Source organism: Centruroides sculpturatus, unplaced genomic scaffold, assembly GCF_000671375.1.
Source record: "Centruroides sculpturatus isolate CEXI.00-Female unplaced genomic scaffold, Cexi_2.0 scaffold179, whole genome shotgun sequence".
Lineage (NCBI taxonomy): Eukaryota > Metazoa > Arthropoda > Arachnida > Scorpiones > Buthidae > Centruroides > Centruroides sculpturatus.
The window spans coordinates 346,557-374,153 of NW_019384425.1; the positions used below are offsets into that span (position 1 = coordinate 346,557).

General features: G+C 33.5%; 1 protein-coding gene, 1 long non-coding RNA gene and 1 pseudogene across 4 annotated transcripts; 2 read left to right on the plus strand and 1 right to left on the minus strand.

The window, feature by feature from the left end:
• The first annotated feature begins 6,157 nt into the window (after positions 1–6,157).
• Positions 6,158–8,326, plus strand: LOC111619529 (annotated as a pseudogene).
• A 2,945-nt stretch (positions 8,327–11,271) lies between these two features.
• Positions 11,272–27,295, plus strand: LOC111619522 (protein ABHD11-like). Of its 3 annotated transcripts, XM_023361253.1 has the most exons (7): positions 11,272–11,413; positions 11,606–11,762; positions 13,595–13,765; positions 14,610–14,792; positions 15,278–15,468; positions 19,038–19,219; positions 27,240–27,295. In XM_023361253.1, the coding sequence occupies exons 1-6, from the start codon at positions 11,367–11,369 to the stop codon at positions 19,174–19,176; spliced, it is 888 nt and encodes a 295-aa protein (XP_023217021.1). In that variant the 5' UTR covers positions 11,272–11,366; the 3' UTR covers positions 19,177–19,219; positions 27,240–27,295. The 3 variants fall into 3 exon arrangements, with proteins under 3 accessions (XP_023217021.1, XP_023217020.1, XP_023217022.1); XM_023361252.1 differs by lacking the exon at positions 27,240–27,295 and having other exon boundaries at positions 19,038–19,221; XM_023361254.1 differs by lacking the exons at positions 11,272–11,413; positions 27,240–27,295 and adding an exon at positions 11,473–11,530 and having other exon boundaries at positions 19,038–19,221.
• Positions 22,513–25,958, minus strand: LOC111619524. The gene is made up of 3 exons (XR_002755769.1): positions 25,854–25,958; positions 23,190–23,298; positions 22,513–22,572 (listed from the first exon to the last, which is right to left on the minus strand). It is a non-coding gene; the product is annotated as an uncharacterized LOC111619524 (long non-coding RNA).
• Positions 27,296–27,597: the final 302 nt, after the last annotated feature.

Consider the following 27,597-nt stretch of genomic DNA (forward strand, 5'->3'; position numbering starts at 1 on the left):
AATAATACATAAGTATAATGTATATTGTGCAGAAATTAGGTTTATAAATATACATCACACATGATCTTTATTTCTCAGATGTGATTTTTGTTACTCCTTAAGCTGCTTGAGTCTTCTTGATAATATAGTATATTTCTTAGATAAGATTGAACTGCGGCCTACTGTAGACCTGTTCAAGCCATACTGTCCAGCAACAATAGACATCAGACATCTGCCCACCTTTGCTATTATACTGTCACCTTTCGAAAATAAAAAACCGAATGCAAAACTTAACGAGTGCCCGCCTGACAGTCTCGCGAATACTATAAAAAAAATGTTTCTGTCAGAAAAATAAAAGGCTGGAATNCCAGCAACGTCACACATCTGCCCACTGCCCACCTTTGCTATTATACTGTCACCTTTCGAAAATAAAAAACCGATGCAAAACTTAACGAGTGCCCGCCTGACAGTCTCGCGAATACTATAAAAAAATTGTTTCTGTCAGAAAAATAAAAGGCTGGAATTACAAGGGAGAGTTTTCAAAGTTCGGAGGAATACTATCCCATCAGTACATACCGAGTTGAACGTCGATGTCGACGTCTCCCGCGCTCCAAAAAGTTTCGAATTATTGTCCGAAGACAAAGGAAGACCAATCGGTATTCATTATTTTACGTCGCTTCTTATTGTGTTTGTTCTGTGAGGTGTTCGTTTTCCGATCATGTGTTTGTTGTCCGAACATAAAAATCTNAGACCTGTTCAAGCCATACTGTCCAGCAACAATAGACATCAGACATCTGCCCACCTTTGCTATTATACTGTCACCTTTCGAAAATAAAAAACCGAATGCAAAACTTAACGAGTGCCCGCCTGACAGTCTCGCGAATACTATAAAAAAAAATTGTTTCTGTCAGAAAAATAAAAGGCTGGAATTACAAGGGAGAGTTTTCAAAGTTCGGAGGAATACTATCCCATCAGTATATACCGAGTTGAACATCGATGTCGACGTCTCCCGCGCTCCAAAAAGTTTCGAATTATTGTCCGAAGACAAAGGAAGACCAATCGGTATTCATTATTTTACGTCGCTTCTTATTGTGTTTGTTCTGTGAGGTGTTCGTTTTCCGATCATGTGTTTGTTGTCCGAACATAAAAATCTTTAGCGAAAGTGTTCGTTATCCCATTTGTTCGTTAACCGATCACCCACTGTATTTATACGCTCATATTTATTTAAATAATAATTTTTTTGGAATAATTTTGGTATCGTTGTTTTACTTGTTTAATTCTGTACCAAATAAACTATAGATCATTTTATTGGTGATATGGATAGGATGTTCCAAAATACCCTGTTGTTAGCATTGTGACATATTGCGATCATATCATATCATAGTAGCGATCCCTAAATATTATTTAAAACCAATCAAATTTTATCGAAATTATTTTTTTCATTATGTAACAGATTCAAAAGTCCAACTTTCCAAAATTTTATAAGAGCAGTTCTAATTCTAATGTACTGTACGTGTATATACCATATGTAACATTTGGTTCTGCCTAACAACTAAATAGGAGCCAGTTTTCCGTAGAAAATTCTTCCATTAAGCACTTTTCCTTTAGCTGATCAACTAACTGTTACGATGCCTTATTCCATCAATCCAATCCAACCATCAATTAAAAATGTTTCATAAGAATATAATTATCGTGACATCGTCACAATGCTGGGCTGCAATTTTTAATCATGTTTTAATTTGAAGAATCACATGAGTTCCGATCTAGATCGAACGTTAGTTTATATCAAGGCCTACGGCTTCTACGCTTTCTATATCTGGTCTCGAATTTTATCTATCTAACGCCGTTCTCAAGATTAACAAAGGACATTCGGACAGACAGTGTAAATATACAGGTCTGCAATTTTCAAATTCTAGACCTATATAATCATACTGTCGTTCGTCAGTCTATCTGTTCTTCGCTAATCTCGAGAACGGAGCCAGATGAAAATCGAGACAGATAGGGAATGGTTACGTGCCGAGACCCCGATTAACTATATACGAACTTCCGGTCTGNCCGTTCTCAAGATTAACAAAGGACATTCGGACAGACAGTGTAAATATACAGGTCTGCAATTTTCAAATAACAGCCCAACTACACAATAAATGACAAACAATACAAAGAACCAGGGCTGTGGAATCGCGTAAAAATCCACCGACTCCGACTACGATTTTTCCTTACCACCCGACTCCCACTCGACCAGGGGCGGACTTGTTTCCTAAAGAAACCCGGAAATTCTGACGTCATCAAGTGACCTCAGAATAAAATATTCAATAAATAGAATTCTAATAAAGATAGAGCGTAGAAACTTTTTATTACAAAGCTAAAAGACTTCTCTAAGTAATATATAAATATGTATTCGATAATTTTTACTTTTCCAGCTGTTATAGCCTATAAAACAGAGGAAAAGTGTAGCGCTCGCTCAAAAAATGACCCCTCTCAAATTTTTACATTTTTGGACTCGGGACACCTTGAAATTTCGCGTTATTCAAAAGATTCGAGGTTTTTTCTATATGTGTGGATGTTAGACTGTGTGGGGGGCATGATTTTGTTCACCCTGTTTGAAGCCTAATAATTTCTGTAGTCAGAGTAGTCAGAATCGGAATCAGATGGTTTAACACAGGTGTTAGTTATTAAGCGTTAAAGTGGTTGAACTAAATCGTGTCCCCATATACATTCTAATGTCTTAGGCGAGAACATCTTAATGGGTTTTACTGTTCTATTATAAAATGGCTAAAAAGCTTACTTTGAGGGTAGAGACGAATTTTATTTATTTATTTTTTTTTTTAATTTTGAATGCTAATAACGAGTAAAATATTCATTAAGAGATATGACACATGACCACTTTTAGGTCTTCACCCTGTCGACCTTTAATTAAGAACCAAAATTTAATAGTATTAATGCCCCTTTATACGCAAGCTACAGTGCTACATTTCGTTTCTTAAACTTTACCCNGTCAGTCTATCTGTTCTTCGCTAATCTCGAGAACGGAGCCAGATGAAAATCGAGACAGATAGGGAATGGTTACGTGCCGAGACCGTTAAATTTTTCAGCAAAGGCCGCTGACGACATAAAAAAATGATCGTTGTTTGGAGGTTATTGGGCAGCAGTTTGAAAAGATTGTAAGCATATAAATTTTTACTGTCGTCCGTCTGTGTATCTGTTCTTCCTTAATCTCGAGAACGGAGTTTGATAAATGAAACAAGAGACGAAATATGAAAACATTAGGGTCAGGAGACTCGATGAACTATATATGAACTTCTGATGCAAACTGGAAGTCACGTTATTTCAATTCAGAATTTTCCTCCGAAAGGAGTTAGATAGATAGCCGACATGACTTTTAATTGCCAGAAATTATGATGTATAGGGACAAAACATTATTAATTTCAGGTAAAGAGCATATATTTTTAATTAAATAAATTTATTAAAATATGATTAAATTTCCCGGCATTGTGGCGATGTCATAATAAATTATTGCTCGTTTTGTATACTTTTTTCTTAGAAAAAGTTCTTGAATAATGTTGTTCGCCATTTAAAAATGACCGCTGCTTAAAAGTGATCGGTGTTTGACGTAAATGTTATTGAAAATTTATTTTATTCTGCAATTCTTAGAAATTACTAGACATAAAATGTTATCTTAATTTTTATATATATATAGTAGTAAAATAAATGCCATCATTAAAGTTTAATGATGTAAATTATACACTATGTATAGGCTTACCAGACGTCCCGTTTTGAACGGGATTGTCCCGGTTTGATGATGTGGTCCCTGTGTCACGGCTAGTTTGTCATTTCGTTCCGGTTATTCGGTAAAGTTTTAAAAGTGCCGAATATACAAGAAGTAAAAATAGTGCAGCCTCGGTTAAAATGGCAATTTTGCAACTAAACAATTCCTCTGTTACACTCACTGTTGCTAATCTAAATATTTTGTATCTAGATCTAAGTATTTTTAACGTTTCTAGCTTTTCCCCTAAAGTTTATAGTATGTGGTCTAATGAATTTAGATGTTTTATTTTTCATCCAGATATTTTTATTTCATTTTTTAGATATTTTGTTTCAATTAGAGTTGGCAAGACTGAAACTTATTCTGGCCACATTATTGTTGCATACGTCTTATCTTAGTTGGGTTAAAATTTCTAGTCGGCATTTACGATCATTTTGTATTGTAAATTAAATTAATTTAATCTCCAAAATGCCTAAAATAAACTGTGTGTGCACTGATGATTGAAAAAACGGATTATTCGTTTTTGAAAATGTCTTTGATCGTATTGACAAAGTAAAATATGAACTGTGCTTTTCAGAATTTTCAGTAGCTCGTAGTGATGAGCGTTCAAACATTAAAAAGATCACTTGAAATGTGCGAAACATAAGGCAAGCCTTGTAGCAATAAGAACTTTCTGAAATATATTGTCATATTTTAAAGGTGTCGATCTAAGTGACAAAGAATTTCATACTAGTGACAGATATTAATAACTTAATAATAAGGTATGTTCAGTTGAATTGTTAAAAATTGCTTTTAACTCGTTGTTTTTTGTTAACAACTTTTTATATAGCCTTTTCAATCATAACTACTTATCCTAGTAAGCTTTATTTTCTGTTGTGAATATTTTCTCAAAATTGTCCCGGTTTCAGAAACAAAAATTATGGTAAGTCTAACTATGCATATATTATATCGTAAATATTAGTCTACACTGCAGTTTGTAAAAATTGCAACTCTATGAAGGAAGTTTTCTATTAGAATGAAATAGTAAATTTCACACAACACATTACTGATATGACTACATAAGTAATTAAATTATCATAACAATACAACAATTATTACATGATAAAAATAAGTATCTTGTAACGACTCCGAGAGCTTCAATAGCACCTGCTACACGTTGTGACAATGAATTGAAAAAGCTTTGAATAGTGACCTGAGAAATTGCTTGGCAGCTGACATGTATGCGTGTCCATTGTTCGTTGGTACTGACCTCTGGAGGACTTCGATGGGTCAGCTGCCGAGTAAAAATATCTCAAACATGTTCAATATGCGAAGAGTCTGGCGAACGGGCAGGCCAGGAAAAAAACGGTATCTGCCGTGCCTCGAGGAGGTCTTGAATATTCCTGGCAATGTGTGGTAGAACATGTGTCCTGCTGGAATATAGCACCAGGAGTGTTCTGAAGAAAGAATATGACTTCTGCCTCTACAACTTAAGAGGTTGGTATATAAATACAGAGCTAAACAGGCCTGTATTTATATCCCAAACTTAACAGCTAATAAGACACTACTGAGCCTAGAACACGTGCATCGCTCTACAGATTTTACTGTCTACAAACTATACCATGATTTAAATATCCTATAAGTTTCAAGCTACTATCATGATTTCTTTATGGTGTTGCAATGTTCACAAACAGCAGTGTATATAAATGCTTAAATTTTTTGACAGTTCTGTTTTGGTGAATAATTGGCACTTTTTTCTACAGATTACTTTAAAACGTATATATATTTTAGTGATTTATAAGTTATCTATACAAAGAATGTTTCTATTCTTATAGACATTGAATAAATTAATTAAATTTACAAAATTTCTGAAAATTCTTAAATAGCCAATAGAAAAATATGTCTTCTCAGTTGTCCTTTCAAACGCACATGGGGAAAATAACAGTTCTACGGCGGAGTAGACCTTTCATTTGAGTAGCCACAAATGAAAGGTCGACTATTCTATTCTTCTCTGTTCGTATGGAGTATGCAGCACCTGCGGCTGTCTCCGAAGAAACGATAATGGATGCATGCGTCCGATGAACCAGACAGACGCTTTTGTGTCTGCTCTAAATAATTATTTTTAATTACATCCTTTGATGTAATTAAAAATAATTATTTAGAGCAGACACAAAAGGCGTTCAATGAGTGTAACTCATTGAACGTCGCGCATTGATTCACGGGAAATTTGTTGGAAAATGGCCGATATTCCGATACACATCCTGATCGAGTCGGATCCACCATATATTAATCCAAAAGAGAGAACCACCACCAAAGAAATACGCCATTGAAGAGGAACATAAAGCTGCCGCTGCTGCGAGACAGAGGGAGAGACGTGCGCAGGAAACCAATGAGGAGCGTAGTGACAGACTTCGGAGAGACTCGAATAGAAAACGAATGAGCCCACAGCGACAAGTCAACGAAACTGAACAGCAGCGATTTGATAGACGCCAGCTTAAAAGAGACACAGAGAACGACACACATCTAGCATTTAAGAATGTCTCAGTAGATGCTGAAAATAACGAGTCCAATTTTCCACATAATTATCTTGGGCCAATGGATGTCGTTTGTAAACATTGCTTATCACAGAACTTGAGGGGAGAAAATATCTAATCATCACGATCAATTCTCAAGATGTTGCCAAAAGGACCAAGTAGAACAAAAGCCTTACCCTGAAACATTTAGGTACCTCTTGAATGGTGAAGCTCCTGAGAGCAAACATTTTATGAAACGTATTCGATCTTACAACAGTTCATTCGCATTCGCATCTACGGGTGCCAATGTCAAACCACCAGCTGGAAATGGACCCTACTGCCTTCGAGTGTGCGGACAGATAGTTTACAGAACTGGAACATTTCACCCGAAAGAGCAAAAACAGCGGAAGTTCGTCCAAATTTATTCTCGATCCAGATGAAGCAGCACAGCATCGCATGAGTCTCCCCGAAAATAAAGATTGTCATCAAAATATCATGAGGATAATTGGAGAAGTAATTCAAGACAATTCAATAGCAGAAGCCCTCAAGATGTTACATGAGGTTGAGAGAGAAGCAATTGAGAAGGCAGAGAATGAAGGAATTGAACCAACTAAATTGGCGTTAGCCATTGTCCATGATAAGAAAACTAACAAGAGAAGATACAACAGTCCCACCGGAAATAGGTGGCAATCGTCTTTCAGACAAAAGATGGAGAGCCTCCATTTGAATCCTGATCCTCTAAACCCAAATAGAAGGATACAACGAGTAAGTATACTACACGAAAAGCTGGATGCATTGACATAGCTATACTGTTTCTTAGAGGAGACGACGGATGGACAACCACGATTGCAAGAGTGAAGAAAAATAGGGCACAGACACGAGAAAGGATAAGTATGAATATGGAATATTTCTCTTACAGATTGTCTTCTCGACATGATAAATTTAATCCGATATTGAGTGCGGGAAAATTGACACAACAATACATGGTAGATGCTTATGTGAGAGCTGAGGCGAATGACTTATACTGGGTGAAAAATAATCATTCAACATTGAGATCAGAAAAATATAATGGTTTAATGGATGCGATAGAACGGGATGAGGAAGTTGATGGGAGTAATAACCTGATTGGAAAAACAGTTATACTGCCTTCAAGTTTCCAGGGTGGACCGCGAAACATGCAGCAGTATTACCAAGATACTATGGCCATTGTCACAGCCTGATTTATTTGTAACAATGACTTGCAAAACAAGATGGAAAGAAATAACTGAAAACCTCAAACCTTGGGAAAAAGCTGAATTCTGACCTGACTTGGTCGCGCGAGTATTTAACTTGAAACTTACACAACCTCTTGATGACATTACGAATAAACGTAAGTCATTAGTTGGCTGTGTTGATTAGTAAGTCATTAGTTGGGAAGGTTGTTGCGCATGTGCATGTGATTGAGTTCCAGAAGAGAGATCTTCCACATACACACATTCTGATTATCTTAGACAAGGACGAAAAAATTACCACTCCTGAAGATATTGATAAAATAGTGAAGGCAGAGATTCCAGATAAAGAGACTTCACCACGACTCTGAAATATTCACGAAACATGTGATCCATGGACCATGTGGTAAGAGAAACATTTCAAGTCTCTGTATGGTTGTCAATGATTGCATGAAGTTCCCAAAGTCCTTCTGTGATGTTACCCTTGGAAATGTGGATGAATATCCATATTATAGATGACGGAATCAAGGATCTGTTGAGGTGAATGGGAAGTTGATAGATAATAGCTGGATTGTTCCTTACAATCCATACCTGTTACTAAACATATAATTGTCACATAAATGTGAAGATCTCTTCATCAGTAAAGAGTGTGAAGTACTTATACGAGTAGCCTACGTTTACAAAGGTCGTGATTGTGCAAACCTTTGTGTGCTGAGAAGAACGAAAGAGATATGACGAAGGAGTATGTGGACTCACGATATGCGAATGCACTGGAAGCGATTCATCGAATTTCCAGATTTATGAACCATGCTCAGTCGCACACTATCTATAGACTACCGGTACATCTGGAAAATCAACACTTAGTGTTTTCAACAGGGAAATGAACACGCAGGTGGCTGCGGATCGAGCTCAGAGGAAAGATACGAAATTGACGGGATGGTTTAAGTTGAATATAGTAGATGAAACTGCACATGACTTTATTTATTCCGTAACACCCAACCACTTCGTTTGGAAGGATACGATTGCAAAGTGGGAAAGAAAACAAATGGGAGGAGACAAAGTGATAGGGAGGATGGTGAATGTAAATATCAAAGACCCAGAAAGATACTACCTTCGATTACTTTTATGCCACGAAAAGGCAGTTACATCTTTTCAACACTTACGAACAATTATGGTGAACAACGAGTCTGTTCAAGTAGGTATCTTTCGAGAGGCAGCGAAGCGCAAGGGATATCTTTTGGATGACACGATTTGGCAAGACACAATTCATGATGCCACTGTTTATGCAATGCCATTCCAGCTTAGGCAAATGTTTGTCTATATCAGTGCTTATGGCCTTCCCTCAGATGCCTTTAAGTTATGGAATGATAATTTACAGCACTTGATGGAGGCCATTTACTATGAGTGACATCTCAAACAGGATGAATGTCAAAGATAAAAGCACTTAAGGACGTAAAAGATACCCTGGCTCTTCTTGGTCATTCACTCTACTATTTCAATTTATCTGATGTGGGCTACGATTTGCCAAGTATGAATCAGATTATCTATGATTCAGACGTTGAGCAGGAGGCTGCAGATGAGATGATTAAATCTTTGAATGATGACCAACGACAAACATTCACAACGATAATCAACGCTTTGAATGATGAAGTTATCTACCCTAAATGTTTTTTCCAGGATGAACCCGGAGGAAGTGAGAAGACATATTTGTACCGAACTCTTCTTCATTACCTTCGAGCAAGGAATGAAATTGTCATTCCCACAGCATCGACTGGAATTGCGGCAAACTTGCTCAGTGGAGATAGAACCTACCATTCCCTATTCAAGTTACCATTAGAAGTTAATGAAACATCCATTTCAAATTTGGATTTGAAGTCGAAAGACGCAAGCAATATTAGAGTAGCGAAGTTGCTTATCGTCGATGAATGCATCATGGCATCGAGCCATGTTATGAATGCCATCGACAGAATTCTAAGAGAGGTAACTGGATATCAAATTCCATTTGGTGGGAAGGTAATGTTACTTAGAGATGACTTCCGGCAATGCTTGAACATTGTCCCGCATGCATTGCGACCAGCGATTGTCCAGTCCCGACTTAAGTACAGTGGTGCCTCGTATAACGTACTTAATCCGTTCTAGGTGCACGTCCGTTAAGTGAAAAGTCCGTTATACGAAACGCATTTTCCCATAGAAATACATGTTAAAACATATAATTCGTTCCGCAGCATAAAATAATTGTACTGTACCATAAAAAAAATGAAACTGGAGCAGTCACCAATTATGCCGGGTAGTCAGATGTAGTGAGGAGGAGGTGGAGGAACACTTACTTCACACATTCATACAGATACAGACTTTTTACACATTGCAGCAGGTCTCTTTTTATTGTTTTTTAATCGGAGTCAGATTCAGGAGAGGCTACAGGGGCTTGCAGAGTCAACTCCTCTTGTTCCATCCTTTGTCTTTTGACAGCTGGCTTCTTGAAAAGCATGTCCAAGGTGGTCTGTTTCTCTCTCTCTTCTTCAACACCTGTCGGAAATGACGGGCAAAGGTGTCGTTGTAAAGAGATCATTGATCCTGTTGGCCTCAACTGTGTTTGGATAATGAGTGTTGGGAAACTCCTGAATCTCTCCCCATTTGACAAGGAACTTTTTGTCAACTTTTACTCCTTCTGATGATTTATTTCCTTGTTTCAATTGAAATCACCTTTCTGTTTTTTAGAAGCTATAATTTTCACAACACTTGAATAAATGTAAATACCCTGCACTGAGGTGATGTATGTAATAAACAAGGGAGCAAGCCGAATCCCAACGGGAGCTCTGTACTTCAGATATACTAATAATATATTTTGATAATACTAATATATTATAAAAATAGCAGATTGCCATTGGCAACAGCAAAAGAGTGATAACATCATTCGCACTTGTTCGCCTCACGTAACGGCCAAACAGAAAGTCCGTTGTTCGCAGCGTCCGTTATTCGAGGCGTACGTTATACGAGGCACTACTGTATTATTATTTGTGTAAAAAAAATTACATTTTGAGAGACAAATTATAATTTATATGTAGGTCTATGCTGTTGACATGCGAAATCATGGAGATAGCCCGAAGATGTCGACGATTAACCACGAGGATAATATCGAAGACTTGAATAACTTTCTGCAGAAAATTGGCGAACAAGTTATCTTAATTGGGCATAATTTTGGAGGAACGGCAGCTATTGATTTGGCTTTCAAGAGAGTGCGTACAAATATCGGTTGTAATTCTTTAACTCTTTCCATTAATTTACTTTGAAGTGATTGAAGTTTAATATAACATAGGGTAAAAAATTAATATTTTAATATTAAATAATGTTATAATTTTAAATATTGTTTAACGAATAATGTGCTTGCAACCAGATCCGTAGCAATGCATTTGCCCCGCATTTGCATAAACGTTTGCGCCTCTCGTAAACATTTATGCGCTGTGGACTAGAAAACTAAAAATATTATGAGCTCTTTGCCATAATTTGTNCTTCACACATTCATACAGATACAGACTTTTTACACATTGCAGCAGGTCTCTTTTTATTATGTTGTTTATAGGGAAGTTTTTTGACAGGAGAGATGAAGGAAACAAAACTAGATTTTTGAAATATATTATTTATATTTATTTCAACTACTTTGAATAAAGATAATCACAACGTTTTCATCACTTTCTAATATAAAGATAATCACAACAGTTTTCATCACTTTCTAATATACAAATCCTGTTTGCTGTTTGTGTATTGATTTAAGATTAGTTTTTAAGATAAAGAATTGTATATATTTGTATATATTAAGTGCATAAAACTTTTAAATATTACGTGCTTTAAACCTTAAATATGCATCAAACTTATAAATATTACGTGCTTTAAACTTTCATATATTAAGTATATCAAACATACCTCATGGGAATTTGTAAAAAACACGTACTAGGAGGCGTCCCGGGATACAAGTAAGTTTACATTATAATTAATAAGCGTCATCGTCGTTAATCATTTTTAATCATTACCGAAGCGACTTGCTCGGTTTGTGTCAGTATTGTCTTAGTTAAGATGGAAGATTTCGGACAGTAAATTTCGTTTCTCTTTCTATTTAAAATAATATGAAAAATCTTTATGTATAAATTTACTTTTATTTTTTTTAGAGAAGAATCAGAAGGTCTGGCTTATACTTTGCACAGTGGCGAAGAGAACAATAGAAGTTCTTTTAACACACCAATTGTGATTTTTCACGGTTTAGTCGACAATAAAGAAAATTGGAAAGGAATTGCTACCTCTCTGGCAAATACGTTATCTACTAAGGTACTTTATATTTATTTATATAATATAAGCAACTTAAATCATTGGGCTGCAATTTTCAAATTCTAGACCTATATAATCATACTGTCGTTCGTCAGTCTATCTGTTCTTCGCTAATCTCGAGAACGGAGCCAGATGAAAATCGAGACAGATAGGGAATGGTTACGTGCCGAGACCCCGATTAACTATATACGAACTTCCGGTCTGAGCGGGAAGTGAAGTGATTTCAATTCAAAATATTTGTATAAAATATAAAAACTTATAGCACGGCATTGTGACGATGTCGCAATTAGTAATATGGGGTTTTTTTTACTAAAATTTACATGTTTATATATAAATGTTCATACCTATACTTATATGTACTTTATATATATATATATAATNCAATTCAAAATATTTGTATAAAATATAAAAACTTATAGCACGGCATTGTGACGATGTCGCAATTAGTAATATGGGGTTTTTTTTACTAAAATTTACATGTTTATATATAAATGTTCATACCTATACTTATATGTACTTTATATATATATATATAATACTAGTACATAATATATATAATAATAATTGTAATATATATACATTATAACTATTTTAGAGTAATTTATGATTTTTACATTACAAAGTATATATTTTGAAGACTGGAGATTAAATTTCACATACAATGTAGCTATAATTCACGATTCAAATTAGATTAAATAGATAAATTATAATGTTCACCAGATAAAACAAAGAGCTGCATATTTACCAAGATGGCATTAAAGAAAGTTACAAAAAATAACCATTCTTTCCATTTCTGTTCAGTTCGTTCTTTCTGAGATTTCAACTTTAATTTTTTGTACACAAATATAATTTATTACATTAATTAAAGTACAGTGGTGCCTCGTATAACGTACTTAATCCGTTCCAATTGCACGTCTGTTAAGTGAAAAGTCCGTTATACGAAACGTATTCTCCCATAGAAATACATGTTAAAACATATAATTCGTTCCGCAGCATAAAATAACTGTACTCTACCATAAAAAAATGAAAATGGAGCAGTCACCAATTATGCCGGGTAGTCAGATGTTGTGAGGAGGAGGTGGAGGAACACTTTCTTCACACATTCATACAGATACAGACTTTTTATACATTGCAGCAGGTTTCTTTTTATTGTTTTTTAATCGGAGTCAGATTCAGGAGAGGCTACAGGGGCTTGCAGAGTCAACTCCTCTTGTTCCATCCTTTGTCTTTTGACAGCTGGCTTCTTGAAAAGCATGTCCAAGGTGGTCTGTTTCTCTCTCTCTTCTTCAACACCTGTCGGAAATGACGGGCAAAGGTGTCGTTGTAAAGAGATCATTGATCCTGTTGGCCTCAACTGTGTTTGGATAATGAGTGTTGGGAAACTCCTGAATCTCTCCCCATTTGACAAGGAACTTTTTGTCAACTTTTACTCCTTCTGATGATTTATTTCCTTGTTTCAATTGAAATCACCTTTCTGTTTTTTAGAAGCTATAATTTTCACAACACTTGAATAAATGTAAATACCCTGCACTGAGGTGATGTATGTAATAAACAAGGGAGCAAGCCGAATCCCAACGGGAGCTCTGTACTTCAGATATACTAATAATATATTTTGATAATACTAATATATTATAAAAATAGCAGATTGCCATTGGCAACAGCAAAAGAGTGATAACATCATTCGCACTTGTTCGCCTCACGTAACGGCCAAACAGAAAGTCCGTTGTTCGCAGCGTCCGTTATTCGAGGCGTACGTTATACGAGGCACTACTGTATTATTATTTGTGTAAAAAAAATTACATTTTGAGAGACAAATTATAATTTATATGTAGGTCTATGCTGTTGACATGCGAAATCATGGAGATAGCCCGAAGATGTCGACGATTAACCACGAGGATAATATCGAAGACTTGAATAACTTTCTGCAGAAAATTGGCGAACAAGTTATCTTAATTGGGCATAATTTTGGAGGAACGGCAGCTATTGATTTGGCTTTCAAGAGAGTGCGTACAAATATCTGTTGTAATTCTTTAATTGTTTCCATTAATTTACTCTGAAGTGATTGAAGTTTAATATAACATAGGGTAAAAAAATTAATATTTTAATATTAAATAAAGTTGTAATTTTAAATATTGTTTAACGAATAATGTGCTTGCAACCAGATCCGTAGCAATGCATTTGCCCCGCATTTGCATAAACGTTTGCGCCTCTCGTAAACATTTATGCGCTGTGGACTAGAAAACTAAAAATATTATGAGCTCTTTGCCATAATTTGTGCCGGCCCAATATGTCACTTTTGCGATTTCCCATCAGTCATCTTTTAAACCATTCGTAAAATTGCGCTACGCATCGGCTTGATGAACAAACGCAAGAACTAGCTCTGGAAATCGTCATTTTCATATGAATATTAATTAAAAAACTGTGGCTTTATCTATATCTCAATATCGGAATTACAGGCTCACCCTATGTATATTGAATATTTTATTTTGAAGCTATGTTTTGTTCTTCTATAATATTGATAAGTTCTTCTTTGTAATAAAATGATTTCTTATAATATATGTATTTATCATTCTGCTAATTAAAATAAGTTAAAAACAGACACCAGTTGAGGTATTTGCCAAAAGCGACAAAAACATTGCTACGTCTCTGTTCCAACCATCTGTTTAGAACTTCAGCAGATAATCAGCATTCAATGTAAACTCACTGCCAAAAGTTAAGCACGGAACGCTGTTTCGTGCTTAACTTTTGGCAGTGAATGTAATTTGTAATCTAAATTATAGTACAACAAATATTGCTTTGACGTTTCATTACTTGCAATTTTATTCATTTGCTTTTTATTGTGTTTAGCCGCAACTGATTAAACAATTGATATTGATTGAGGCATCTCCATTGAGATATCCAGAAAACGAAATTAGTAGACTAGGCCTTATTGTATGTCATATGTTTCGAGCTATGCTTTTCGTTAGAAAAACTAACTCTTTCAGAAAGGCTAGAGAGATATTTGAAGAATATTTTCAAGATAAAATAGAGGTAAGGTTTATTCTCCAAGATGTACAGTACTTGGAAAATACGATTTTTCGTTTCAAAACTCAAATTATTTCAATAAATGATAGAATTTACAGATTTATTATTATGCAGGAGAGTGGGAGGTAAAGCGTGCCCTTTTGACCTTTATAGGACTGTTTATTTCATTTTTCCCCAACAAATAAAATACGTAGAGTGATTCTTTATTAATGAAAGGAAATTTTATAAACTTTAATTTATAGGAATAAGAACCACTACAGGTCCCTACGTTTTCTCTGGCCCGAAGAAAAATCCCCATCTTATATCAAGATCGTCGAGATCTTGATATAATCTATGTATTCGTATATATTTTTTTTACATGTTCACGAACTATCACAAGTACCTTTTAGAATTTTAAGAAAATATTGTGTAAAAGTGCTTATTTATAAATCATTTTAACAAGTTAAAAAGTTGGAAACCATACGGAAGTTTCTCTCGTTTTCTAATTTTAGATTCCGGCACTTCGTGATATAATTCTGTCGAATCTACGAGAAGATACTTTTGGTATAAACTGGAAAGTAAATTTGAAGGTGCTGGAAATGTCTGTATATCTGGATAAAATTTTTGAGAAAATCTATCCTTTACACGGCGTTTATCACGGTAGAACTTTAGTGATCCACACCTCTACCTCTGAATCAATCGCGTAAGTATTCTTGTTTTTCTGATGTAACAATGATTAATTTATTCCAGTATGATAACGAATAATAAATCATTGCATTTAATTTGATTAATAATATATTTATCCGTATCACTTCTAAGTAACTTAATAAAACAAAAATAACTTTTTCTAACATGGAAATAAACAAAAGAAGAGTTATAATAATTATTCAATGAATGCAGAAGAAAGACGAAAGATGACAGTTCATTTTTAAATACAGTAGAGCCCCGATTATCCAAGATAATGTGAACCATGGTACTCATTTAATCGAAAACGCGAATAAAACGGTCCATTCGGATTAAAAATTACTAACATAAAAGCTTTATATGGTATTTGTACCTTTGTGAATTTAATCATATGTAAAAACATATATTTCTACATCATTTATTATTCAGCTGACAAGTACAGTAGGTTTAAGAATAAAAATGTATTATTATAGTTACATCTTAAAATTTAATGGTTTGTTTCAAATTGTAGTTAAATTATACAGGTCTATAGAAAGAAATCATTTTGTAGTGTGTGTTTCTGATTTAGACTTTCTTTTACGAATTACAGTGTAAGAAAAGTTGTGCATCCACTTAGAGATTCGGCTCGGATAATACGGAACCTCGGTTAATCGGAACTCGGATAATCGAGGTTCTGTTCTGATTTTATTTACTAATTTTTAAACTTTGATCATTTCACATTCAGTTAGAAAAGCTTTTTTTTTTTAATAACTGCAGATAATCAGACTATTATAAATCAGTGTTATATTTTGAATATAACATTTTCTTTATGAATAAACACGAAAAATATTTATTAAAGAATATTATGAAAATGTCTTTAGTATTTAACCATTACAATGTAACAATGTAACAATCCGAGTTTCTCTTCCTTTAGTTCAGTCGATAGTAAGAGATATTTATATTCGGCATTAACAATGATATTATCAGCCTAATTTGTTTGATAATGAGTTTCTTTTATATACAGCATAATTTTAATTTTAACATTATTTTATTAATTTAGTAAAATTATATTTTCTCAAAATATTTAGTAGAATTTTTTGTTTTAATCTATATTTAAGAAAGCCAACAATTTTAAACGAACAACAATTTTATTCCCGAAAGTAAACGTATTGTTCCTAACTAATTATAACACGATGATTTCTATTTGGCACTCAAAATTTTCCGTCATGTACTGTAATCGGATACGCTCGACTTTATATCTAGTATAATATAGGAATTCTAAACTATTGCGGATCGATTTAATCTTACAAGGAGAGCCTACTGCTTTGGGGTAACGGATTTTGATGATCTTTGTTGTAGAGGTAGTACACATGTGAGTGTACTACCTGTAAAATACTAAAGTGCAATACTCAAATATAATCGAGAAAATCGAGAAAATCGTAGTTGTAGGTTCACTGGTGCATGTATTCCGTTCCAGAGACTTAGGGGTACATATTAATCTGTGTGATGTTCACTTTTTTTAAATTTTGGTCTCGACAGACATAAGATAATTCGAGATGGCGATGCGTGAAATACGGACCCCTTTGGTGCTTTTACAGTAATATGGAACTCAACTCCTCCGAACTCTCTCTTTGCAATCAGACATTCATCCGGAGCAATTCGAGAAAAAGACACTAGGTAGAAAGTCAATTCTTCCTGAAAATATCGAAAAAGAGCTGCTGGAATACATATATTGTTGATGGAGGTCATATTTTTCTATTATAAAAGCATTTTTGCGATAAAATACATTGGAGTAAATAATTTTGTAATTATTTAACATTTTTTGTCCTTTCCTATTTGTTTTTGGCTACATTAAAGCATTTTTTTGGAAATATACAGTAAGGTTCCATATTACCACCCGATTTTCTCTAAGCCTACTTTCGGACTTTTTGTACAAAAGCCTTAAAAAAACCATACTTATAATTACACTAGCAAAAAATCCAATTAGGAACATTTAGTTTACTAGTTACCAGTACTTTTCGCACAAAAAATGTGGGTGTAGTTATGATACCTTGTTTGCAATTCACTAAAATGTAATTGGGGTTCCATAATACCACCTTCTCCTCTATCACGAAACCTGGACATCTTACTCTTCTCCTGATTTCATCTCCCTTATTAACTTTTAAGCCCTTTGTCCGATCCACACCAAATTTTTCATACTTATTCTCTGGAACACAGGAAAATATAGACTTTCTTGAAATCCGAACATCTCACTCTTCTTCTGATTTGATCTCCTCGTCATTTCGCGATAAACATAACTATTGTAAGCTGAAATAACCGACGGCTGGTGACCGAGCGGTCATGGTGGCAGCCTGCTGCTCTGAGGGACCCGAGATCGAACCGTCAGATTCGATCCCGGGTCCCTCAGATTTGGTTAATCATAAAAGCCAGTGGAACATTTTCATTAGTTCAAATTCAGGTAAAAAATTCACCATTCCGTGGAAAACCATATTCGTAAAAGTACAGAATGAAAAATGCGTTAGTAGCCTACTGATAGTTCCGACAGGAACCGTCTCGACATTCCGTGTGGAACTGATCCTCGTCGTTCCGAGTTCGGAACAGTTCTTTTGGAACGATTCTGACCAGAATACCCACCTCTAGTCTATTCAGTTTTCTTATGTGAGTGGTAGTTGTGGAGTTTGATAATTATTTATCCAACATTCTGTAGTCAAACAAGTGTTATCCTAATAGTACAACTGCAATGTACAGTGCATGTCGTTGAATACTTAGTTACGTTTTGTTAGTGGCCATATGCTGTAAAAGCTTTCTCGGAAATGCGGCATGGTACATATATTCTGAGATGTTTTCTAAATTTAACACATGGAAATTAGTAAAGAACTCATTCTTTTATCCAGGATAATAGATAAGAAAGTTGATATTAGTTTTCTAATGTAATCATATAATTGAGATCAATTGGCCAAAGCGTTTAAAGTATTAGTCTATTGCTCTGTGGGACCCAGAATCACCTGGCTGTATAAAAACATCTGTAAATTTTTCGAAGGTGGTTTGATCCGGATATGTCGGGTCACTTCCCGATCACCCGGCCGTCTCATTGTGGACTTGGCAGAAACCACGATTGACTTAGAAAAACGATAGCGCGTGAAAACGTTTGCGATTTGGCGAAATGGAGTCATACAAAAATACAATTCTCTAACTAGGCACGCATCTTTTGGCATTATTCGAAGAAAAAAAATTGTATTCAAATATTTAAAGATACGAGTTCAAATATTTGTCGCATGGAAAAACGTTGCATCTAATTACACTGTTGCCGAGTAAAATGACTGTAGAAAAAAACAATAAAAATAAAATGTAGCAAGAACTGAAAATTATCTCCGCTAAGCCTATGTGGCATCTAGTATCGTCAGATAATCCACAGTGAATAGTGTGTGCAAGAATCATGGTATTATTGCTGGATGTTTTCTTAATGGAATGTCCGCCCATATTTTAGGTGACATAGTTAAACTTTATGATATCAATATCTAAATTTATTACATTTTTCAAAACAATTAAATGGTATTTGTATTTCTTGAATTTAAAAAATAGAATGATTAATTTTTGTTTATTTTTCAGAACGGAAGAATACGGAAGTTTGAAGAAACATTTTCCCAATGCATCTTTTAAATGCATAGAAAATTGTAGCAATTGGATTCACTTGGACCAACCGGATGAACTCTGCGATATTATTTCTGAATACGTTGCAAGTATTTGACGGTCTGTAGAAGCAAGCATCCAAAACAGAATATTCTATATACGTATATGCTCAATTAGTAATGAAATATTTTGTTATAATGTATTTAATTAATACAATATATATTTTTATAATAAATATATAATTTTATCAGTTGTTTATAAGCGAAGTAAAAAATAATAAAAATTATTTTCTAAATTCAAAAACTCCAGAAAATCATATATATCTTATTCAACGGTATGTAGAGAGCAGTCGAAATGCAACGAAATTTGTCAAATGGTGACATTTCAGGACAAGCAGAAGTCAAATCCGTAACAAAAGTTATTATTAAAACTCGCTATTATGCTATTTTTGCGGCTGCAAGTGAGGGGGAAAACAATTTCATTTATGGGGAACACTTAAACTGTGTGATATGGCAGCAATGAAGGACTTTCACATTGAATGTGAGAAGCACCAATTAAGATGAGGAACAGCGATCTTCAGAATGGGACACATTGAACAATATTTCTTGAATTGCGAGTGTGGTTTGGTTTATTTAGTTACTGCAACGCGATACGTGGGTCGAGTGGGATGCCTCCCGGGAGGACTTCTATGCTCAAGTGGCCCATGTTTAGGTGTTATAAACGTAAAGATAACCCAGAAAACTCCATGTGGCCAGTCCGTTGGCGAGGCCCGAACTCACGACCAACTATCAGTGTTCAGTGGTTTCATCCACTCGGCCACTGATGGACATTGCAAAATGTGCTGTGGCATGAATGTCCAGTACAAGTAAAATGCTTTTGCTTGCAGAGCCAAAAGTGCTTTAGTGGTATGTTTTGTAAATAATTCATTTTTACGAAAATATCTTTGCATGTGCTGAAATAACACTATACCAGATTTATTGTATTTGTACTACTAAATATTTTTCCAGATAGCGTCGAATACGGCTGCATTAATAGATAATGTCTGATTTTGCTTACAAAAAGAAGCTTACGGCAAATGCTAATTAATGAATGAAGTAAGATTATTAGGTGCTGTAAATTGTTTACGTTATTTAATTCCGAAACTATCGCTCTTTAGAAATTATTGAATACTTTTAGTTCATAAAATATGGAATTTTAATTTGTTACAGCATTCAAATGGAGTCGGAAAATTTTCCATACTCTTAGGATAGGTTAATGAATTTTAATCGATATTTGCGTGTTTCGGGTATTTGTTATTCTAGTCTTTAGTACTATATTGGATAGAACTTAAAAATATATTAAAATGAAGATACAGTAATAGATAAATACTGTATAATAGATAGATACATCAAATCAAATAGCAACTTTTTACAAACATATAATGCATATAAAAAGTTGCTGTTTAATTTGACTATTTTCACAGTTTCACATAATAGTTATTTTTTAAATTTTGGAATGAGTTATAAAACTTAAAAATATATTAAAATGAAGATACAGTAATAGATAAATACTGTATAATAGATAGATACATTAAATTATAATATTACTTCTATTTCTTCGTCATATTTTTTATCATTAAACAGAATTTAATATATTGTATGCTTACCTAAAATCATAATTCATTATTATAATATAATTCTTTACGTTGAAAGACTTTCAGCACTGTAAAACAGTGGTGCCCAAACTTTTTGCTTGGTGACCCAAATTGCACATAAGTCAATAAGTAGGCGGGCCACAAATATTTTGGATATTTCACATATATGCAAGTATGTCTAGTTCTATCAGTTACGTTATTCATTATATTGTTTCTTTCAAGTGATGTGTCAAATGTGTTTGCGGGCCGCATTTGGGCCGGGAGACATAGTTTGTGCACCCTTGCTGAATGTTGAGCGAAATTTTTGTTATTGTTCTCGGAAGTTACGCTGAAGTATTTGATATTTGCGATGAAACTTTCCACGAAATAGAGAAAGGATGACGACGAACGAAATTATATTTTCTAAACGAAAAATTCCTAATGATGTATAGTATGTTGAACTAAAGAATACTATAAACCTTTGAACTCGTAAAACTCGTATATTTTATTTTTGGTGATATATTACAAGTTTATTTGTAGTGTACTTAAAAATTCTGAGAACATCCTCTGACATATCCTTAGTGTTGACTCTGAAAAACAATACTTCTGTCGTTGCTTTTTCACTCAATAAGCTATAATGCTGAGTCGAAATTCCCAAAACAATGATTAATTAACGATCGTGATGTTTTTTACGTCTGGAACCCACCTGTATTTTTGTATCAATTAATACATTTTAAACAACGACTCGTGACAACGTAGTGCATGATTCTGACAACAATTAACAAACTTTTATGGAACATGTTTACAAGATTTGAAAAACAAAGTGAAACCTAATTACTGACTTCGCCTCTTTCATATCAATATTTTTATGATTATTATTTTTTATTTAATTTACCTGTCACCATATCATTTTGTAATATCTTTTTTATCTAGAACTAAAAATCCATTACGGTTTTTTAAACATATTTAATATATTATATGTACATTTTAGAAATGGGAAATTTTGATATATTTCTTGCTTTTTACCTGCATTGTGTCTACATTTCTTCTAGAGTTATAGCACGTAGAAACTTTTACATTTTACGATGCACCTTTTATAGTTTATTAAATATTTTTTGGAATTATTTTTCAAGCAANTGTCGTTCTTTTTAAAATATTTGTAGCTTTTAGTTCATAATATATGGAATTTTAATTCCAGTATTACTTGAAGAAGTTGTAAATTTTTTCCATTTTCGTAGAGCAGTTTAATTAATTTTAATCGATATTTGCGTGTTTAGGATTATATCTTATATCGGTTAGAACTTGAATATATTTATGAGGTATGTTGTAATGAAGTAGATCAGACATGATAGATTACTGAATTCCTTAAAAGTATTATAATGCAATGTTGCTTCGATGTGAATTTCATCGTCAAACTTTATATAATTAAACATAATTTACTATATTGTAAAATGTTCTATAATTGCAATCATGCTACAATACCTAATCGTTAAAAGAATTTTAAATGGTATAAAAGTAGATAAGTCATTTTCCAAAACTTTGTGCTTGCAAAAAGAACAAGCGCTCAAACGACGATTCGCCATAGCTCCATTTTACTTATTAATAATGCAATTAATAAGTAAAATGTTTGAAGATATTATTTTCAGAAAAAGAAAATTTAATCATTTATCACCTTCAATTCATCTGGTAAAGTTCTGTATGCAGAAGAGGCCATGTTTACTTCTATAAAATTTCCATAAAGCTATAAATTAAACATACGATTGACTTAAATGAAATCATTACCTAAGATTATTGGTTTTAATTAATTTATTGAGATGATATTAATGACGACTGTAATTAATNATCTGGTAAAGTTCTGTATGCAGAAGAGGCCATGTTTACTTCTATAAAATTTCCATAAAGCTATAAATTAAACATACGATTGACTTAAATGAAATCATTACCTAAGATTATTGGTTTTAATTAATTTATTGAGATGATATTAATGACGACTGTAATTAATCGCTTTAAAATAGCAAAATGTTTTACAGTTAAATTATAGGGACTACATGCAACGTTTTATTCTATTTACTTTCGTTGATGTTATAAAATATGACAGGGTGAGTATGGTAATAGGCTAAATTTTGACCTTTTCCAGAGATTTGGCACACCTGGAGCCGAAAAAAATCTCCCTTTCTATATTTGACAATTTATTTATGGAAATTTGGTTTGCTGATTATGTCATTTAAATCTCTAATTATGTTTTAATAATTAGAATGTAATCATGTAGGAAGGACATACAGAATTACATATATTAATACCAAATAATATAAATGAAGTTGACTATGTATGTTAGTATGTTAATAAACACAAATAGATCAAATATTGTCGTACTGTACTGTACGTCAGTTTCATCTGATAGAGACGCACCATGCTTCATGCTGCATTTTTACTATTACAAAATTCTCTTTACAAAGGGTACGATAGAAGAAATAAGTAGTCAAAATTAAAATTTATTACAAATATCAAATATGACTCACCTTGGCTATCAGCCGAGAAGAAAGAAAGCAAATTACGATGAAATTTAAAAAGGAAAACCAACATAACACTGCGACTAAAATCTTCATCTTCATGTTCGTAAATAAAATACTATACATAAAAAAAGATATTAGGTAAATAAATATTGCGTATAAAAATAGCAGAACCTATTCCCATGTGTCGTTCATCTGATCAAAACAGTCCAAAATTTCTGTATGCTTGACTATTATTTCATCCAGTAAAAACTTTTTATTTCTAGAATTTTTAATTGCATCTCTAATAATTCCTGTCAAGTAATTCAATCTGTAATACAGTATTGTACCAATCAAATACATTTGAACCATTAGTAATGCAACTATGACTGTACCTTCAATTGCTTCCCACGTGCTAAATACCGTGCATAATAATGCAACCGAGTCTAATTCGCTAATTTTGAATACAGGAAATAGGAAAACGTCTGCAATAGTAATAAGAAAAAAGAACATACAGACTAAAACAAAAAATGTAACAACCGATATAATTTCAAGAGTTTTTGATAAATTAATTTCATTGTTGTAACTACTCTCCTTGTAGTAGAAATTGAGTCTTTTTCTCTTACAAAGGCCAAATTGAATAGCAGCGTGTAGAAAGAACAAGAAGAATGTGTATTTCAGTATTATTAAGTTTTCTCCGAATAACAGCAACCAATCGCTGCAAATTACGCCAGTCTCCAGGATATCCAGAGTGAATCTAAAGATAGCCAAACACCAAACTACTTCGATCAGATTCGAGTAGACATGGTAGAAAAAGAAGGAAATTTTCTTTTTTTCTTTCTCCGAGTCATAAAAATTATTGAAACATCTGCAATCCTCTACAATGTTTATGCCAAAAACTTTGCAAGATTGAAAACTTGCGTACATCAAACATACGGGGCATCCATTGTAAGTTTCAATATCCATTTTTTTCACGTATTTGTTGAGGAAGAATACTTGATTGAAATAACCAGTATATTTCTCAAAGTTGTAAATATATTTTAAAAGTATTTCGCTCGGAAGAGTTTTAATAATTAATAATTATTGACTTTATTATAGTTTCGAAAAGTTTTTAAAATGATTTTCATATTTAAACTTGACTTTATTACGTAGAATAGAAGTGCTTAAGTTATAAGCGACTACAGGACACCGAAAGTTTAATTCGTTCTATTGAAAATAATTACAGGAAATTGCTTACTAATTATAGGATAATGTAAGATGACGTATCAAATGCTGTAAATTGTTAGCATTATTTAGTTGTGAAAATGTCGTTCTTTTTAAAATATTTGTAGCTTTTAGTTCATAATATATGGAATTTTAATTCCAGTATTACTTGAAGAAGTTGTAAATTTTTTCCATTTTCGTAGAGCAGTTTAATTAATTTTAATCGATATTTGCGTGTTTAGGATTATATCTTATATCGGTTAGAACTTGAATATATTTATGAGGTATGTTGTAATGAAGTAGATCAGACATGATAGATTACTGAATTCCTTAAAAGTATTATAATGCAATGTTGCTTCGATGTGAATTTCATCGTCAAACTTTATATAATTAAACATAATTTACTATATTGTAAAATGTTCTATAATTGCAATCATGCTACAATACCTAATCGTTAAAAGAATTTTAAATGGTATAAAAGTAGACAAAATTATTGCGTATATATTGAAGAAACTGTCGATATACTTTATTTTTCTCAGAAATTACACCAAAATGCTTAATATATTTGCGATGAAAATTTCCCTAAAATAGAAAAATTGTAACATGAATGAAATTATGTTTTCTGAACGGGTACCGAACAGAAAACAGATAAGCATCATAATATAGGTCATAAGCCCATCGTGGATTCTAGCAGACCAGAATAGCGGCGGCTGGTGGTAAGAGATAAGAGTGCCATGTATCTGGCGCTTCGAGAAAAACTTAGGGTCGTTCTCCCGGATTTGAACTCGGGTCTCCATAACGATAGGCTGGCATTTTAGGATTCATCGTAGGCATCTCTGTTGGAAAACATCGGGCATTCTATTGATGTTTCATGGTGTCTTCCAGGACTCACCAGCATAAACAGCTATCGGAATGAGCTTTCCCTAAGCAACATTTTAGTGATCACAGATGGCATTTGCATCATTTAAGGACCCTAAGTGGCATTTCAGTCATTTTATGCTCTTAAATGGCATTTACGTCAATTAATGCCATTGTATGGCATTTATGTCATTTCATGACCCTAAGTGCCATTTTCATCAATTAAGTGTGATTTAATGCCGTTAAGTGTCATTTACATCAATAAATGATTCTAAGTGACATTTTCGTCATTTAATGACCTTAAATGGCATTTACGACGAATGAACTCGATTTTTTCGAATTAATTAAGATTCGGACGGGATATTGATGTATATAGGCATGTAATATATAAACTATAGCGGGAAATAACAGATTTAAAGTAGACTATTTATTAATTTTTATTTTACTTAAACAATTCCGTTGGAAAATTAACAATAAAAAGACTATTTGGAGAGAACAGATTCAAAGGAAAAGATTTGATTTCTCTGAAGAAAACCTATTAATTTTTATTGAAAACCACTGCCACTTATTGTGATATTCTGCTTATCAGAGTTAAAAGTATTTAAATCTAGAGAAATCGTAGTCTAAACTTACTTAAATAATCGCTGCAAATGAAGCAAAACACGAAAAACCACTCGCAATAAATAATCGCACGAGTTAACAATAGATCTCTTTCAACAAGAAAATTTTATTGTTGTGTAACTCAATTTAATGTTAAAAATTTGGATTTTGTGCCGAATTTCGTGATTTCCGTGTCTCTCTATTTCTAGAGAGTGGTGATTTTAACGGTCCATTGCACGAGCTCCTACAATCAATTCACAAAGAGATAAAATATTCTGGAACACTATGGGGCTGTTCATAAATTATTATCGCATTTTTCTTGAAATTTGTATTCGCCCCCTCTGGTCCTAGTTTGTTTAAGTTTCCATAACCCCTCCCCTCTTCGGAAGGCCTACAAAACCTTTATCACTTTACGAATGATAGATACCATAAGTAGAAAAGAAATATACAAGAATTTTTGAGATAGATATAATAAAATGTATAAAATTTAATGTTTTGTAATGTTTATAAAATTCAACGTAACGGTTAAGACAAGACAAAATATTATTATAATATAACAATAAAATTAATTTTAATACTGAATTTGAATTACGAGGTATTGTAAAGTTTCAGAGAAATAACTGCAATTATTAATCATTCTAAAACTGCTGTGGCCAATGTATAGACAAAACAAGAATACTGTAATATGGAAAATGGAGAGAAGTTATTTTTCTTTTTAATTCTTCTCTCTATAAAAGCTTGTCTCAAGTTGCAGCTTTTCCATATATACGAATCGTGTTGATTCAAAAAATTTTGTATTAATGCTATTTATTCTCATGTTTGGATCACATACCTGACAAATAATGAAATAATTCATTGTATTATCTCTCCTCCGATGGTGTCACTACTTTGTTGTGGTGGGGGAGCTTGCTTACAGATGACTGGGAGAGCTATGCCGGTGGTAGCTTAGCTACTGGTAGGACCACCCTACCCAGACACCTGTCCGGCTAGGGTGATCCTACCAAAGAAAAAGAGACAATCTAGTCCTCCAGGTTGGGGGTTTGGTTGATAGGCCTGCACCCTATCTCCTGTAAAAAAAAATCACATCTCAAGTTCCAAGAAAAAGGAACCGGATGAATTATATGGTAAAAGACTGGTATGGTAATATGATAAAGGCAAGGTACACGGACAATGAGTTTGGTTACATGGAATATAGCCAAATTCATTGTCCGTGTACAAGGATCTGAACAGAAACAAAAAAGAAAGGGTAGGATCGGGAGTGGAAGAACTAAAAAGATTATGCGCATATTTACTCTGGCGTGCCAAAAAAAGAAAGAGCAAAATGTGGTGTATCCATAATGATAAAAAATAAATTTAAGAGAAATATTATCAATTTTGAAACAATAGATGAAAGAATAATGAAAGTTAACCTATTTTTAGAAGACGAATTACTATCATTGGAATTTGTGCACCAACTAAGAATGAATCCCATAAGGGTAAGGATTTTGTTTTACAACAAGATGCAAGAGGCGATAGATGAAACTGGAGAGACAAGAGAAATAATGTTACTGAGAGGTTTCAATGCAAGAACGTAATCATTGAGAAATAACAAAATTATTGGACAATTTGGAGAAAATGTAACGAATGCCAATGGAAAATAAACTTAAAAATACTAATAAACTTTTGTAATACTTTAAAATTAATAATATGTTTTTATTTTAAACATAAAGATATTTATAAATATACTTGGACTCAACATACTAAGCAGTGGAAATCAGTTATTGGCTATGTTATTACG

What these genes read in the sequence shown, in the direction of transcription:
- LOC111619522 (XM_023361253.1), top strand. Translation starts at nt 11,367, where the DNA reads ATGGGAATTTGTAAAAAACACGTACTAGGAGGCGTCCCGGGATACAA. An exon ending in ATTTTCAAGATAAAATAGAG is followed by an intron (nt 14,793 to 15,277) that starts GTAAGGTTTATT and finishes TTCTAATTTTAG; the next exon opens with ATTCCGGCACTTCGTGATAT. An exon ending in TCTACCTCTGAATCAATCGC is followed by an intron (nt 15,469 to 19,037) that starts GTAAGTATTCTT and finishes TTTATTTTTCAG; the next exon opens with AACGGAAGAATACGGAAGTT.